We start from the raw sequence: 17,408 nt of genomic DNA, 5'->3' as shown, positions 1-17,408 counted from the left end.
CCAAAATTAAGGTCTTCTGTAAGCAATGGGCTTCTCCCCTTCACTTTTCTTCCACTGGCCAGCACCGTTTGTAACCGTTTGACAAATCTTAGCTGCAATTGTTGACTCTTATTTCAATCTCAGAGAGGAAAATAATGTAATTGTAACCTACACAGATGGAGGCATCTGCATCCTAAATGCTCACAGACAAACTTTTTCCTTATGGAAACGCTTCTGGAGTACTTGGCCACACAAAATGAAGTCTCCATACTTGAAAGTACTGCCTAGACCTCATACTTTTCAACCAGACAACAGAATAATTAATATACTACAGAATAATTAATATACTACAGAATAAAATAAAATCTAAAAAAATATAATAAAATGCCCAAAAGTTGCTTTACAAAGAGCCCAAAACCAAATTTTCTATACAATAGTATTTATAACAGTCTTTACAGAGTCCAAGAGGTTAAACAGAAAGGTTACCATACAAGAACACACTGTGCAGTTAAGGCTCTGACATTTTTGTCAATATTATCAGACTTTTATCAGAACTGTTTTCTGTAATTGTTTGTATACATGTTTGACTGATTTTGGGATTTATTACTCTTTCTCACTGTAACCATCACATGGCTAAAACACAGCAGAAGTTAGCTATGCAGAAGTTAAGAGCTCACTCTTTAGAAACACAGAAAATTAATTTAGACTTGAGGAATACTTAGTCATCAAGACCTTCAATACAAAACCAAGGATCACATCATCACAATTCTGCTCTAGAAATTAAGCAACTTGCTTCCTTCAGTCTGGAACTGAGAAAGGACAAGTGTCAAACCTGATACACTGCATGACCATGAGCTCTATGAATTAACACACCTCCTTGTTTGAAAAACAGTAAATCTCAGGGTTGACAAAAGCAGAGTTTTTTTTCCCTCAGAGGTGATGAACTTAGGTTCCATAAACAAAGACAAATGCTCAAAAAATTGTATCTACTTAATACAACTTTCACAATCCTTACATACTCATTTCTTTTGAAACAGTTCTCGGGAGAGATAGATTTGATACGATTTGTATATATGATGACCTAAGCCTGTGAAGCACAAAAACTGGAAAACAAAACGGCACACAACAGTTTCATACTCACCTTTCCACCCCACACTCCACCCTCCCCAGTTACAACAGAATTCCTTCCACTGCCTTCAATTGATTTGCAAGTCCCCAGGCTGACACCAAGAGGAGCAATCTTCTTCCACCTCCTGTTTCTGTTCCGTCTACTGTGCTGACTTAGCTGCTTACGTTAACACACATCAAGTCCACTGAGAAAATAATTCTGTTTATTTTTTACTTGGTTCTCACTTACATCAGGGTCCTGATCCTACTCTGTAAAGCCACAGAGTAGTAACTCACAGATAGCTCAGCCTGGCACAAGGGGTGCAAACAGGATGCTGAAGTAACAACCCCTTTTCAGTGACAACATTGTCTTAGTTCAGCCTAAACTGACCATGATATCGTAACTTGCATGTCTAGGGCAGAAGGGTTTAAAAAACATGAGCAGAGAGACTAAGAAAGTCAAATACAAGTCTTAACTCTTCTGAATTGAAAATTCAATCAAAATGCATTTTAAAAAATGTGTTAGCAAGAACATTTCTTAAGGGGGAGAAAACCACACTCTTTTATAAAGCATGCAATAGTTCTGTAAGTAAAAATATGGCCACTCATGGTTTACAAAAAACCAACTGGATTTAGTTGTGCACAGGTTCTGTTACAATAGTTTTCAACCCAGGTAAGGACTGTATTTCCAATTCTTCAACGCCTAACCAAGCCTTTAATTTTCAGGGCAAGTTCCTTCTCTTCTACCAGCCTGTAAATTCTTGTATTTTCAAAGACCTGGGATCACACTATGTTTCCAAAAAATCGACATTTTAACAGCTCTGGGCTCCCTCTACACCTTGGCCCTCAGCTGCAAGTAAGAGTACCACCACACCAACGTGCTCAGCTTTATTATGAAAGTGAATTCAGCGAGCTTTGAGAAGTAGTTAGAGTGACACATACTTTGTATTTGTGCAAGGATGCATTAAATAATGCCTGAAACTAGGCAAGATAGAATCCAAGGATAAAAAGAATTACTGAATAGCTACTTGAACAGTATGGATTCCAGGACAAAGAATTGTCTGGGGTTAAAAAACTACAAAATGCACATAAAGAAAGGAATAAATAAAAATTTTAACATGTAATATTCTACATTTTGTAAACTTAGTATTGTTTTAATTGCATGTTGCATTTAAGACATACATACATTTTGTAGCTGAAAGGGGTTTAATCTTTTAAATAAGAAGTCTGACCATATTCAAAACAGTCAACAGTCTTTCAACAAAACTCTAAGACTTCAAACCAGAAACTTACCCTTTAATTATAGGAATAATTAAAAATCACATTTCAATGATACTCCACATCCCTAGTCTGCCATTATACTGTTTGATAAAAGTGCAGCAGAAGACTTAAAATGGTCTACTAAATTACTTAACACATAATTTTAAATTATTAAAACTATTGTATATCATTTGGAAACTCATATATCAAAATTTAAAGGAAAAGTTTTCTGGGAAGAAAATGAGGACTTTTTCCCCCAACCTTATTTTGAAAGAAACTTCAGAATTATTCCCTACACTTCATACAGCACCAAGCACAGCAGCATTCACATTAAAATTGCATTTTATTGCTTTAACTGCCCAGAAAAGCTAGACAAACTTCACACTGATCAAAGATATTTCTCTAAGCCATTGAGCAAAATAGAGGGAAGTCATTACAGCATTTTGGGAAGGTAAAATTGCATATGTAACCTAAAGGTTATATAGTAATTAGGATATCCATACAGGATTTGGTAATCTCATTTTCTTAATAAATTCTGACATGCCGTATTTAAAATACTTGTTGAGCATCTCAAACCTAGTGAAATGTATTAAAGGGAGAAAGAGGCATGAAAGAAACCTGGATGGTAAAGCATGGAGGACTGATTAAAAGCCTTCCCTTCCGCTGCTGAAACACTAACACGTTCCCATACAACTCAAACAATCAAATTCTAAGGAGTTTACCAATACAGGATGACACTCAGAAAATTCTTTCTTTCCATTTCAGTTCTAAATATTGTCAACTCTTAGTCTCTTGTAAATTTATTTTGAAAAAACTCAACTGTATGTGAAGTCATGCCAGCTATGTACTGCTTCTGTTTTGTTTTCCTAATGTCCATTCAGACTTTTAGGAGGAAGATAGGAAAGGCCTGCAGTAATTTTGAAAGATGTGCAATACACTGAAACTACTCAGTGCACACCTTAAGCGTATGCTTATCCTAGTAGGGCATGTCACAAACCTCAAAACAACAGGAACATTTTACCACACAATAATACTAATCTAATCTTGATTTTTTAAATGCTTATTATGCTGAAAGTGAAGTAGAATGGTTTTGGAAAACTAAAAAATACTGGGGAGGTGGAAGATTTGACTCTGAACAGTCATTTAAGAGTGAACACATCTGTGCAGATATCAAAGTTCCAGTTCCCATTCAGAAAAGGGAAACTGAACATAAGAGAAGCCTTTGGCCTCAGTTTTCAACAAACACAGTTTGAAACTTCACTCCTTCAGAACAACTAAAAGCAAAAGTAGGTTTTAGTGCATTCTTACGGATTTGATTATGTTTATATATTCATTGTGAATGCAATTAATCCTTAAAACTGTCAACTGATGACTAAAAGAAGAGACCTTAACTACATTAAATAAATAAATAAAAATCTTTATTTTGTAAATTAAAGTCTTGATATTCTCTCTCGAGTAAGTCACACAGTACCACAGATGTCACTGGCAACATCAGGATCATACATGTTTCAAAGACATAATACTCTTAAAGACCCTGTAGAATAAAAATTAACTGGAAGACGAAAAAGAAAATAGAAACAACGCCTCATATATTAGGAGAAGATCTTCATAAAATAAGCTCAGGTTAAAGATGTGGGGGAAAAAAACTATATTTTAACAACTGGTTAATAGCAGTGTACATTTGAACAACACCTGCAAATAAACCTCATATATTAGCAGAAGATCTTCACTTCATAAAATAAGCTCAGGTTAAAGACGTGGGGGAAAAAAACCAGATTTTAACAACTGGTTAATAGCAGTGTACATTTGAACAACACCTGCAAATAAAGAAGGTAATTTTCTACACAGCCTTATGAATGGTCAGTTAAATATGGAGATAGCGAACTACTACACTTAGAGCAGCAAAACTAAAATGTTTCCTGAAGGTTACATTTTTACAGATGTTTTCCATTTGAGCTAATGACCATTTCTCGCTCCCCAATTTATACTTTTTTCAAAGACTCAAGCGATCAGTTTCTGATAGCTTGTTAAAAGCAAATCCTAACCAGTAGAAAAGTGACATACTGGAGCAACTTTTGGACAAGAGCAGCAGAAACAAGAAATCCAGCTAGCTCTAAGGAGGTTAATGACACAGCTGATATATAAGAGGATTTACTCATTCCTAAGTCCCCATCAGTCTGCAGTGAGTATGGGAAAGACCAGGCTCACAAAACTTTCTCCTTTCCCTAACCTATCCTTCCTCTTTCCAACTCTCACTACATCAGTCACATTCAAAGCTTTGCCTCTTCACTGCTGTCAAGTTTAATCAGCTTCTTCAACCAACTCAGAGAAAATCCTCTTCTGTAGTAGGGTCAAACCTCTAAGTTACAACTTACATTCAGCATACAACTGCCTTCATTCGGTCACTCTTCCTGAGATTTTTTTCACTGAATAATTTTTTTCTTACGATTTTTACAGCCATTCTCTTAACCAAAGTGGTATTTAGAACAGTACAGTAAAAAAACTCATACTATTCATAATTGTGTTTTTAAAATACAACAACCCTCTAAACATCATGGCTTGTAAACAAAGTAAACCAACTCTCTGTCCATAAACTTTTAACCAGTAAAAAGGAAGTCAGTGGATGTGAGGGGGAAAAAAGAGAGACTACATGTCCAAAAGAAGTAAAAGGCACTAAAACCAAAATGGATTCACATTCTGGTAGCATTCTCCTCAAGGACTAAAATGTACAAGTCCAAATACTGGAAACTATAAAACCCTTTTTTAAAATAATAAATGCAAATGCCTTGGGAGTTTATAATTCATTGACCAGTCTTGTGGTAGTGTTCTTCATGCAAGAACAGGCTTATAATATTTTGTTTCAGTTTAAAACTTACCAAACAATGAGCATAGTTTAATTTATAAATTAAGTCTTCCTTTTCAACTTCAATCCCAGAGATACTCCTTCAGAAAAGTAAGCTCCTGCCTAGGAATGTATAAAAACTTCCATCTTTCTGAAAGCACATTCTGTAACACTCAATTATAACTCTGTAACTCTGTAACACTCAATTATAACAGACGCTTCAGGAAAAGTGAAAATAGTTTGGTCATTATCAACAGACTGTAGAACAACTACCAAAGTGCTCCAAGCCACAATGTCAGAATAACAGTCACTGTCCCTATATACCAACTCTCCCTCTCCCCAAAATCAGACATCAGACCCAAGATCCAGCAAATTTTGTCTGAAGGCCATTAAACAGGCATTATTTCTTTATTCATCTGACATTTAACAGGAATACTTGGAGCCACTACATAATCTAAGTAGACACAAATGCTCATTTTGATTTCAAAAAATGCCCATCTCCAAGTTTTCTTCACCAGTATCAACATAGTTCTACTGAGAAATTACCATCTTCCCATTCAAATATCAAATACCATCACATAAGATAATCAAACAGCCAAGTAAAACATAGGCAGCAAAATTAATTCTTACTAGTTATAAGCACTTACTATTCTATCAAGTGTCTGAACACCGTATTTCAACTGCACTCCTTAAGCAGGTTAAGTAATCCATGAAAAATGTTTGAAAGCAAGCTCCAAAGATGTAAGGTAGTCATGTTCCTAATAATAATTTAAGAAAGCTCTACAAATAAACACAATTAATTAAACTAACTCCCTTTACAATTCAGACTGACAATATAAGTATACTCCCCCAAAGAACTTCCTGAAGTTCAAGTCACAAAGTAAAGCTAATAATCCTCAATCTATTTTCTTAACAGACTTGCTAAAGAATTTTAATTTGTTTCACATCAGTTTTTCCAATAAAATAAAAATTTAAGTGTTCATATGCCTTTTACAGAAAAAAAGTTTATACAAGATGTTAGGTGATCACCCATTGCATGATGTGTTTTTCCAGCTGTGCATTGGACATTTTGTCCAGAATGATCCTCTGAGAGACCATATCAAAAACTGAACTGAAATTCAAAAGGATTCCATCAGCTGGCTTTACTTGATCAACAAAGTGGGTTACTCAGTCATAGAAGGAAATCAGGTGTGATAAGCAGGACTTTCCTCTCATGAAGCCACACTAGCTGTCACCAGTGACTGTGCTGTCTTTCAGGTGTTTTTCAATAGCACCTGGAATAAGCTTCTCCATGATTTCACCAGTCACTGAAGAGGGACTGACAGGCCTGCTGTGACTAGGGTCATTCTTCTTTAAAACTGGGATGACAGTCAGCTTCCAGTCAATTGGCACATCTCTAGATGTCAGCCAAAAATTAGCATTTTTTCACAGATGAAAAGGAATTCTTACTGGGCCATCATTTGGTAAGAAATTATTGCAGGTTTGCACTTCTAAAATCCATTAAGTCATGGTATTTCCCAAATGTCTGTGCTGGAAAAACCCACAACACAGCTTCAACACCAATGACAAAAGGTGATTCTTGTTACAAATATCAGCTATCAACTTTAAGTATTCCCTCAGTCAATTAACATGATTGTATACAACATCTCCTACGTAAATTTTCTATTTTTAAACATTCTGTACATTACTCCAGTATGAACTGCTCAAGAGACACAGCTTGTGAGCAGTACCTTCTCTGCAGAAAAACTAATGGAAACAGACACACACAAGCTCGTGGACAAGTACTTGTCAAGTCACCAGTTCGACAACCAATGCCAAAATATCCTGTAACCACAGATTACACAGTGTTTCAAACACTTGAGAAATACTCTTGGCCATCACAGGCCATGTCACCACACTGCAGCAAGTATTCTGAAAACATTTAGCATCATCACTGATGTCATTTATTAACAACATGTTCTACATAAAGTAATGCTAAAATAATGCCTAAAAAAATTTCACTTCACTTTGAAGTCTCCAAAGTAGTTGTCTGTTCAGATCCAAACTCTCATATTTAACCATGCAACAATATTCAGAGATTCAAAAGAAACTGTTGAATATGCTTTTATCCTCTCTCTATATTACTGAATACAAATAATAAGGGTGCTCAAAATAGATCTGCAATTTTCACATAATGCTACAGAATGGTCCCAACTTCCAGCACAAACTGATTGAAAAAAACAGACTCAAGTGCAATGGAACCAGAACAACTGTAAGGAAAATTCTTCAAGAAAGGTCAGGATTACTTTGCAATTGTTGAGTCTTAGAATTTCGACTGCAAGGGTTCTCATACATTTTCTTCTACCTTTAATTTTTCAAGAACATCTTCCTGCCCTGGACAGGCGTATTCAACAATCTAGTCACAAACTATCAAACTACTTGTACTTTGATACTTGCTATCGATAACCTGTTGAGATCTCTGCTTTAGTTATTAAACAAAAAGGTCATTCATTGCCTGTCTTAGTAGACAGCAGCTACGTTAACTACATTCCACCTGTTACAGTAGAGATAGCACTGGCTTCCCTCTCATTTAACCAAGAAATCCCTTAGTTCCCTCAGTTCCAAGGGTCCAGATCTTCACTTCAGTCTAACGCCTTAAGAAAAAGCATGGGAAGAACATATAAACTCAACAGCACTACATTAGACTACAGAGTAATAGACAGCTTCTTGTGAATTCATTTCTATTTCCTCTGTGTCTCCATGCAGAAAGGATTCATAAATTTTCATTGCATAAAAATTATGTCAGTATGTTTTACACTTGTTGCCTGATCTGTCCTGCCAAAACAAAATAAATACAAGAACTCCAAAAAGAAAAAAGCATCAAAATAAAATCACTCAAAAAATACCCACACAAAGAAAACAAGAAATGACAACAAAAAGCAGTCACCCAGCTTCACACATATATCTATCACACTCTCAGTGGGAATTTTTTTTAAGGTGAAGTTCCAGTCTGCTGTGTCATACTCCTCAAATGAAACAATTTTCTGCTCTAAATTAAAAAACCTCTGAATAAGTCTAAAACACAGTGAGGCACCTAATAAGGCCACCTCTCAGACTGCTTTTTGATTTAGCAAGAAGACTGAATTCTAAATGGATCAGTCTTCAAGATGTTATTTCCAGTCCCCAAACTGGTTTTATGTCACATTTTCAGCATTCTTTTCAAAACTGTTACTAAACAATGGGACATTATACTACAATGTTGAATCTGCCAGTATTGCACAGATCACAAGACAGAAATCACTTCCCAATTTCTGTATTTATAACTCCCTTACAGCACTTCTAAAACCAAGGATCATTCACAGGTTTTATTAATTTCTTTTAGCAAGAAATTCACAGAAGTCATGGAAGACAACAACTCAGCATGACTATTTCAGCACAAGTTCATCTTCAGTTGGAGTTGCCCATTCTGTCATTATCATCTTTTTTTCTGTATTCCTCCTAAATGCATGAATCTTGCAAATAACATCTTTGAAACAAAACCCAAAAGCACTTACACACCTTGGACCATCACTACCTAAAAGGACACACATACAGTATTTTAAATCACTTGACATTTTTGGGAATACACTTTGCTAGTAAAGAAATTTCTTTCCAATAAAGTCACAACTACAACCAGTAAGATTAATTATATATATACACACCAAAAGACAGTATTTGAGTTTAGTTAAATTAAAAATATCTTTACTGTCAGCACAACTATGTTGGCATATTATTCCATTAACATGAATTGAAAAAATGCCACATCTGGAGCTTCGTTACATTGTTAATACTGAATAGAAATTAGAATATTAAGCTAATTCTCTTTACTATTATTAGTATTTGTACTAAAAGAGCATATAAATAAGAGTGAAGTTGTACACTTTGTAGTAAGGCAAGTTCTTACAGTCACTATAGATTTTGAAAGGAAAGGGAGGAATTGTAGTGTGGCAAACATCCTCAAGAATGTACCCTTCCTCTCCAAAATCAGAACAATTACTTGTTATTTAGGAATGAAGACAAAAGCAGACTGTGAACACAGTGACCTAACTGACTTAGGCTGTTCCAGTGATGAACACTCAAGTCAGTGTTCATCAGCTGCAGGTCAGTAGCACACATTCTTAAGGGACCAAGAACTAATAAAGTTGCTGAATGTAAGAAGCCATACATATATTAAAGAATAGAATCTTACAGAATGTACAGAGCTTTGCATTAAGGCAAAGGCAATACTGACAATAAAATTTAATATAATCAAGTTAATGGAATTAAAGTTATGGAAGAGTAAGACAGTTAAAATAAAAGTGTATAATGCAGTGTTTTCAGTGAGGCATGACAGAAAGTTGACAAGGAGCAGGTATTTTGCACCTCCTAAATGTTAATCTGGCATCCTGGCACAGAACATCACCAGCACTGTCTAATTTACACCACTTCACCAGGCAGTTAACAGAGACAGTCGTCCTGCCTTCTACCAACACAACTGTACTAACCTTGCTGAAGATATGAAACAGAATAGGTGTTATAAAATTTGTAAACCTGTTTAAATGCTCTGCTCAAACTTTCTTCTCAGACTTCTGCTTGCCAAAGCAAGATCTTCTCTTTTCCCGGGGTCTCAACGCATACAGCAGGGTTCTGATCCGACACCCTGGGGTCTCATCCTCAAGGAATGCAAACCACCACAGTTTCAAGTTAAATACTGGAGTCAAGCATTCTCCAGCCTCTTATAGTGGTCACTGGCATAAAGTCAAGGGACCTTCTTTGGGGTTTTTTTTCTTCTAGGAAGAATACTATAGGATCATCAACCTCAAATTTGGTAGCAGTTAAGGAGGGATCGTATTTTGAGTGAAAACAAAACAAGATGAAAAACTGGAAATTTTAGAGCAATCAACCCATTAAAAAAAAAAAAAAATATATATAAAATAAGAAAGACCTTCAGGCATCTGGACTTATTGAAGGTCATCCTCTATTTCAGGATCACTTCAATTAGCATTCAGAGAAGCACGTTTTTTTCAGAATGTTACAGCCAACACATGCAGGATTTTTTCATACACAGTAACTTCAAATAAATCGAGGAATACACTTCTTCTCTCATCAAGGAGAATTTATTCTGGAATCACAAAAATGTATTTTTACCTTTAATTGCCAACAGCAGGCTACCTCTAATCAGACATTTTTATAAAGATACTATAGTGAATACTGCAGAAGATACTGTAGAAAAGCCTACAGACTGCTTGAACTTACGCTGTATCTTCAGGACTGGTCCTGAAGAACAGCCAGCTTAATTATGGTTGGCTCTTAATACCTCTTGCACTGATAAAGGCAGAAGATATCATTAAACTAAGTATCCTGCTGAGGATGGCTTAGGATAATTCAAGAACAGTCTGAGTGACAAAAAGTAACCATCACCCCATAGGCAAACAAAGCTCTTGCAAGTCATACATTTCTCCTGAAGGATACATCAAAACACTGGAGGATCCACCTTCCCTAGCCACTCTTCATCAGTTAAGAAAAATCAATCCATTATCACTTTCTCCTAATTTCTTAAATGACAAGAACACCCACCACTACCTCAAAACCTACTTTCAGCATGAAATAAATAATTATACCCATAGATACTTCAGCCCTCACAAAAAAATTTCCGAAATGAGATTTCCCAAAGAGCTATTAAATATGTATAGGTATAATTGCAGTGAAACTAAGAAGTAAAATGCATGCCCAGTGTTTAAAAAAAGAAGTAATTCTTCAGCAGGAAGTATTATATAACTTATCTGCCACACACTTCTACACTGTGCCTAAAAGAAAATCTCACCAGAGTAACTGTTATAAAATGACAGTTCTGTGCATTGATTCTAAGTAAGAGTATTATTATTGCAAATAATAATTTATGAAAAGGCAATTATTACACAGTAAAAAACATTTTTATACCGAGTGTTGCTAGAAGGTAATTATTTAGAAACAATATTCCAGAAAAAGTTACACAACTACTACACTGACCAGTATCCCGTACATAAACCTCAGAGTTACCCAGGTATTTCCTGTTCCTGTTTTTACATGGAGCTTAATGTAATTCCATGTCCTGCACTCTTTTATTGTTTTGCTTCCATAAAGTGAGTACTGCAAGAAAATTTTACAGAAATGTTGAAGACCAAAATCAAAAATAAAATTGGAAGAATAGGTTTATCTGTACACAAAAAGGAAGCATATATTCCAAACTTTAATTTGGAAGTCTTGCCAAGTAGCCTATTAAGAAAGACAGTATTTACCCAGAAACACAGAAGAACAGACTTCCAACCTTCAGGGAAATTTTACCAAGAAGTGCTGTGCCTGTTAATGCAGTTGACTAAACAGCTATGGAAGCCACAGTAGGGAAACCCTTGATTACGTCTAGTTGCCCTCTACCCAAAATAGACAAAATTCTCAGTTCAGTGCTTTAAACTTAAAAGGAACTTAACTCCATAAAATACATAGCTGTTTTCACCATTACCTCAGAAAAATGATGAATGAACAGAAACTTCTGGGGTTTAGCTTCTTATTATGTATGTTATTTTATATAGAAAAAAATTTCATTATAAAAAAGGTATTAAATACTCAAATATTTTATCATGTGAATAAACATTAGTTATTTGGACCACAATGTACTTCTACACCCCGCTACAGCAAGCACCTGAACAGTTTGCACAAACAGAAGTTAGCTCTGATGCATGCATTACCCACACTCCTTGTGGCATTTACAACTATCACAAGTAAGAATGCTGACCAACTTCTTACTACCTACTTCATTTTATTTTCAGTCAGTGTTGATCAAGTATCCCTTGGGGTTTTTTTACAGATTGCTTTAGATTTAGTTAAGCTAATTTCATAATAAATATGGAGATTCACCTGTAAGATCCAATGAAATAGTAGTTTATTAATTTATTATTTTCCAACTATCTAGAAAGCAACTGATAAACAATCATGTGGTTAAAAGACACTGTGCATTTCACAACAGTAATATCTGAATTTCCTGCCCTAACTTTGTATATTATATCACAATTAATGCCCCTGATATCAATCAGGCTTTGTTTTTTAAGAAACACAGTATTGAAACAGCATCAAAACAGCACTAAATAGATCATCAAACAATCAATCAAAGCATTTTCCTGCTCACAGCAGATAAGTTAGAACCATATGATCTTTAATGTTCCTTCAAGCTCAAACTGTTACATGACTCCATTTCAAAGCTACCTTATTGGTCAAGAGAATATAACAACAGCTTGCCTAGTCAGACCAATAGACCCCAACCTCAGTGTGCCACTTACAACCACGGGCTAACAGGAGGTTCCACAGGACTAGCATAAAAACAACAGAATAAACCTCACAAAACATTTCAAATCTCAGAACAGTTGTAAATCAAAAAGACAGTATCTTTTAGACACCCACAGGAAATATTCTTCCATGAACTTATTCAAACACTTTCTTACCCAAGAAAATGTTAGCATTTACGACAGTCCCCTGCACAAAATGCCACTAATTCCTGAAAAGTCAGGGTTTTTTAAAAGGTATTTATTTTTACCGTATGCCCCCTAGTTGCTGAGAAACAGACTGTGGCCAATATTAGAAAATATGCTTCCATTCTATAACCCTCACAACCACTTCTACTTGCAATCTATCATCAAAACAAACTATTTGCAAGCCAAAAGCAAGGCAAAGTCTATTATGAAAAGAATTAATTGTTCCTCCAAGTTTAAGAGAGAAACCTTCCCAACAGTATCCCCATTCCTCCTTCAAACCTGTAACAAACTAAAACAAGGAACACACAGGTAAGTATTTCAGCTATTGATTCTTGCTACACTTCGGAAATGCTGAAGTACAGCGTGATTGTATATACACTCTGAACATGATCTCATTTTTTTTCACAATATCAATACTTTTACATATGTTATCTGAAGATACATTTCTTTCTTAAAGAACATCCTGTATAAAATTCCTTCAATGAGTCTGCTCCATCATCCCCAGCAGAAAGGGAAGTGGGGAGGCATGCAAGTAAAATCTTAAATCTATAGGTTTTTGTGGTTTGGGATTTTTTAAACACCTAATAAATAATATTAGAAAATATGCTTCCATAATGTCTCTAAATATTTTGGGGAAAAAGCATTTGTAAAATAGGATAAACTAGGAACTTCAGTGGTGCACCACCAAAGATGTCATGTTATAGCACAGAAAATGTATTAATAGTCATAGTAATCTTTATGCACACCTAAGTTACTTGAGAGGTTGTATAATGTGTAAAGCGAAATTGCATAAATTTTGTTCTGAGTGTTTATGTTTCTTAATTATTCTTTCTATTCATTAAAGCATTTGGAAGCAGCATCTACTGGCAATTCTGTCCCAACATATTCTTGTGTGATTCTGAAGTATCAGAGAATATTCAATCTGGTTTTCATCAGAAAACCTGAATAAACTGCACAATTGAGACTTCTATTCCAGACAAGTATTATCAGCCTGCAAGCCCCATAAGATCTCTCAATTGTGCATCTCCCAAAGTTACAACCTTTTCTATGCTACTCCTTTTTTGACACAACTTTATCTTCCTTAAAGAGCTTCTGCGCATCTCTACGGTGTTTTCCCATCCAAATTTCCTTTTCTTTTAGGATACTATGGAGCCACTTCTCACCTTGAACAACTGGTTATTTCTAATAAATACATAACATTCAATATGGACTTGCTATAACTCCTCTTAAGTGCATACATGTCTTAGGAAAGACCATATATCTCAGCATAACAGCTGGTCATTACTGACCAACATCAAGATCATTAGACTGGCAGATCAAAGTTACATTGCTACAGTGAAAAGCTTTTAGTTCACTAAATAGTGAACAGATTGTGTCCATTACATGCAGTGAACAAGACAGCTTATTTTCAACACAGCAACCAGTGAAAGCTTGAGAAGTCACTGCAGCAGCCAGTATTACAAGGGAAAGGAAAGAAGTGTACTATGGTTCAAGTACTGCACTCACGATATTTGACATTTCTGTACTTGATACTGGTTTGCACACACAGATTTGTGTAATGATATGCTGCTTCACTTCTGCACACAAGCAGAACAGCATGCACCTGAGGAGTTGGAAAGACAGCATAAAACTTTTAGATTCAAAGCCTGATGTAAATGTAGATCTAAGTCTACCAGTACAAGACTTCAGATCCAAAAGGCTCAAGACCCTCTGTCAGTCATCACAGCCATGGCATAAACCCCAGCCCAATGAAGTAACACATGCTTTATTTATAAAATTGTGCCCCATAGGTGGAAGAACAACAATCAAAAAAAGTCATTACAAGAATCCAGAAAGGATAAACTGTTACTGCAGATCCTATCTGCCTTCACAATCACACCTCTATGCAGGGAGCACTCCTACTAGGGATGCCAATTCCTCCAGCCACTTGAACTACACAGGTAAAGAAAGGGGTGGGTGGATAAACCACACAGGAGGCCCATTAATTCCTACACAGATAAAAAAGTATCTTCTTCTTTGGAATAATAAATTCTTCTATTCAGAACACATAAATAAAATCACATACATTGGTAAATAATTTGTTTTTTCACTTTTTATAAAGCATTGTTAGCAAAGTTATAAAGAACTTGCGATGGCCAGCACTGAGAAGCACCACTTAAAGAGTTTACTGTCATCTTGAGAGAAAGAAGAAATAAGAATGAAATTACCTGCATTGCATCAGGAGAGTTGCAGGTAAATCATCCAATACCCACTTCCACATAAATTATCTACTGCCAAGCTATGGAATTCCTGTTTTCCTTTCAACCCAGAAGGCCTCAATCACCAAAAAACTCACACTTGACATATGATTAACATTCTGATTAGCTTCAAGGGACAAAACTGTTGTTTGGGATCCAAACTATTCATTTTACTGGCAACAAAATACGCTGTCACTTCTCAAATTAAGCTGCAGAACAAGCAAAAACCCCACAGACCTAATAACATCTATCTTCAAAAAATATTCACAACATATTCCTGTATCAATTTTCACTACTGTATAGGCTAAGACCTAAAATCCAAGGGTAATGTCCTTCCCGACATCTACCCTGGGCTTAAAAAGTTATTAAAAAAAATAACCAAAAACACCCCTGTGTATAGGCACTGTGCAGCAACTCTGCTGCCTCAGTCCCATGGCATTTGCACATGTATGTCAATCAACACATACATGATCAGGGGCAGAACTGCTACTGTACCTCCACAGACTCGCAGAAGAAATGGTACGACCATGGACAACAACAAAAAGCAGCCGAGTTGGCTAGGAGTGCATCAGGGAGTCTAGAGGCCATGTGAGTTCAGAGAAGCACTTAATCAGTCAGACACAACTTTTCAAGTCTCCGGAGTGCTCTTCATGTTAGGCTACAGCAGCACCTCGTTTTAAAGTAACAAGCCCATACCTAAAACAAATATTTCAAGGTGGTTTTGTCTGGTGATGAAAAACACTAAACAACTTACTTAAAAACGTAATGCTGTAACACTAAGTTGCTAAAGAAAAGAGGAGAAACAGCCAACTGCCCTCTGCTAAAAACACCCACCTATGTTCACCATGGATTTTAAATTCAGCCATTTCACGAGGTTTAAAATGGTAAGACCTAGAGTAAGTGAAAGAAACAGTAAAACCTCTTCAACTGTTTCCCTTGGTGGTTTTGGGTTTTAATTCTTTCTTAATTATAGTTGTAGCAAAAAGAGTGCAAAATACATGCTTATTATAGAGCCAAGAAGTTCCTAAAGAATTGCCCAGGCTCAGGCATACTTCTTGGTTCTGAAATCTGAAAGTAAATGCCTTGCAAACGCTGGCTGCTGTTGCAGTGCAATTTGACGGAATGCTACTTCAAGACCATAAACACTGACTCAGTAAAAAAATCAAAAAAATTTTTCTGGAAGCAATAAAGTCGGCTAATATTTTTTTACATTTTTGTTATGTACATTTCTGTCCTATAAAAAGATAATGGCTCCTGTGTGGATACCGCACATTCAGTGGATTTCGCAATCTGTTCATAAACTGGCAATGGTCTATGCATGTTTTTTTAACTTGCAAAAATGATTAGTAAAATTATCCCATTACTAAAAGCAAACATTAGTGGCAAGAAATATATATTGCAACTGCAACACTTGCTCTCTATCCTGAAAAGTTATTCCATTTCCGCTCCCGAGACGAAGCTGGTATTTTCATGTATACTGAAATGACCACACCGCAGACTTATCGATTCCTCGCTCTTCTCCGACATGAAATCTCCAAAGAAGCGAGTCCGACAGCAAGCGAGAACAGATTCGACCCATCTCTAATTACATGCCTAGCTAAGTCTTTTACTGACGATTTACCTGAACTCCTTTTCCTCGTCCTGCCCTTGCCCGGGAAGCAGGGCCGCCTCCTAACTCCCTCTTTTCCCTCCAAAGCCAGAGCTCGCTGAGCTGCGGGGAGGTGTCAGTGCTCCCTCCCAGGCCCGGAGGCTCCGGCTGTCGGTAACCCGCACGGGGCCGAGGAGCCCCGGAGTCATTGTGCTGCGGGAGCCGACCACAGCACAGCTGTCAAGGCGCAGCGCAGCTCGCCCGGCGGCGGGGAGGAGGGGGAGGAGGGTCACAGCCCAGCGCGGCGGCAGCGCCCTCCCGCCCGCCCTTGCCCGGCCGCGCTCCGGGCCCCGCACCGCGGCTCCGGCCCGCGGAGCCCGCTGGCCCGGGCAGCGCTGCCCCCGCATGCCGCGCGCGGCCCGGCCCCGGAGCCGGCCGGGCCAGTCCCAGATCGCCCTCGCCCCCCGTACCTGGAGCTCGGCCCGCTCCACCTCCCAGTGCGCCCTCTCCATCTCGAAGCGAGCCCACTCGTGCTGGATGTAGTGCAGGATCCCCGGGATGGTGTAGTGCTGGGGCCGGGACAGCTCGGCGGGGCCCGCCGCCTCCTGACCGGCCGGGGCCGCGGGGCCCTGGGGCTGTGGCTGTTGCCCTCCTCCTCCGCCGGCTCCAGCTCCCACGCAGCCCCCACCCGACTGCAGGTTCATGTTCCCACCCGCCTGCGGCGGCGGCTGCTGTGGTCTCGGGGCGGCCGCCATCCCACCGCCTCCTCCGGCTCCTGGGTGCTCGTCCATTGTCTGCGGGGAGCCCTCCTCCTCGTCCCGCGGCGGGGGCCAGGAGCAGGGGCCGGGGAGGGGGCGAGCGGCGCTGGCTGGGGCGGGGAGGAGGGGGCGGGC

The 17,408-nt window shown here is 37.9% G+C and overlaps 1 protein-coding gene across 5 annotated transcripts in view; it reads right to left on the bottom strand.

The window, feature by feature from the left end:
* Window positions 1–17,402, bottom strand: part of STRN3 (striatin 3) — a 60,197-nt gene extending 42,795 nt beyond the window's left edge. For all 5 annotated transcript variants that reach the window (XM_039704814.1, XM_039704817.1, XM_039704816.1 and 2 more), the window contains exon 1: window positions 16,986–17,402. In XM_039704814.1, the coding sequence (XP_039560748.1) occupies window positions 16,986–17,306 (321 nt within the window). In that variant the 5' untranslated portion in view covers window positions 17,307–17,402. The remainder of the gene's footprint in view (window positions 1–16,985) is intronic.
* Between the last annotated feature and the right edge of the window lie 6 nt (window positions 17,403–17,408).

Source organism: Passer montanus, unplaced genomic scaffold (assembly GCF_014805655.1).
Source record: "Passer montanus isolate IOZ18808 unplaced genomic scaffold, ASM1480565v1 scaffold18, whole genome shotgun sequence".
Taxonomy (NCBI): Eukaryota; Metazoa; Chordata; class Aves; order Passeriformes; family Passeridae; genus Passer; species Passer montanus.
Note: the sequence above shows the minus strand (reverse complement) of the source record. Positions and strands in the feature narration are given on the sequence as shown.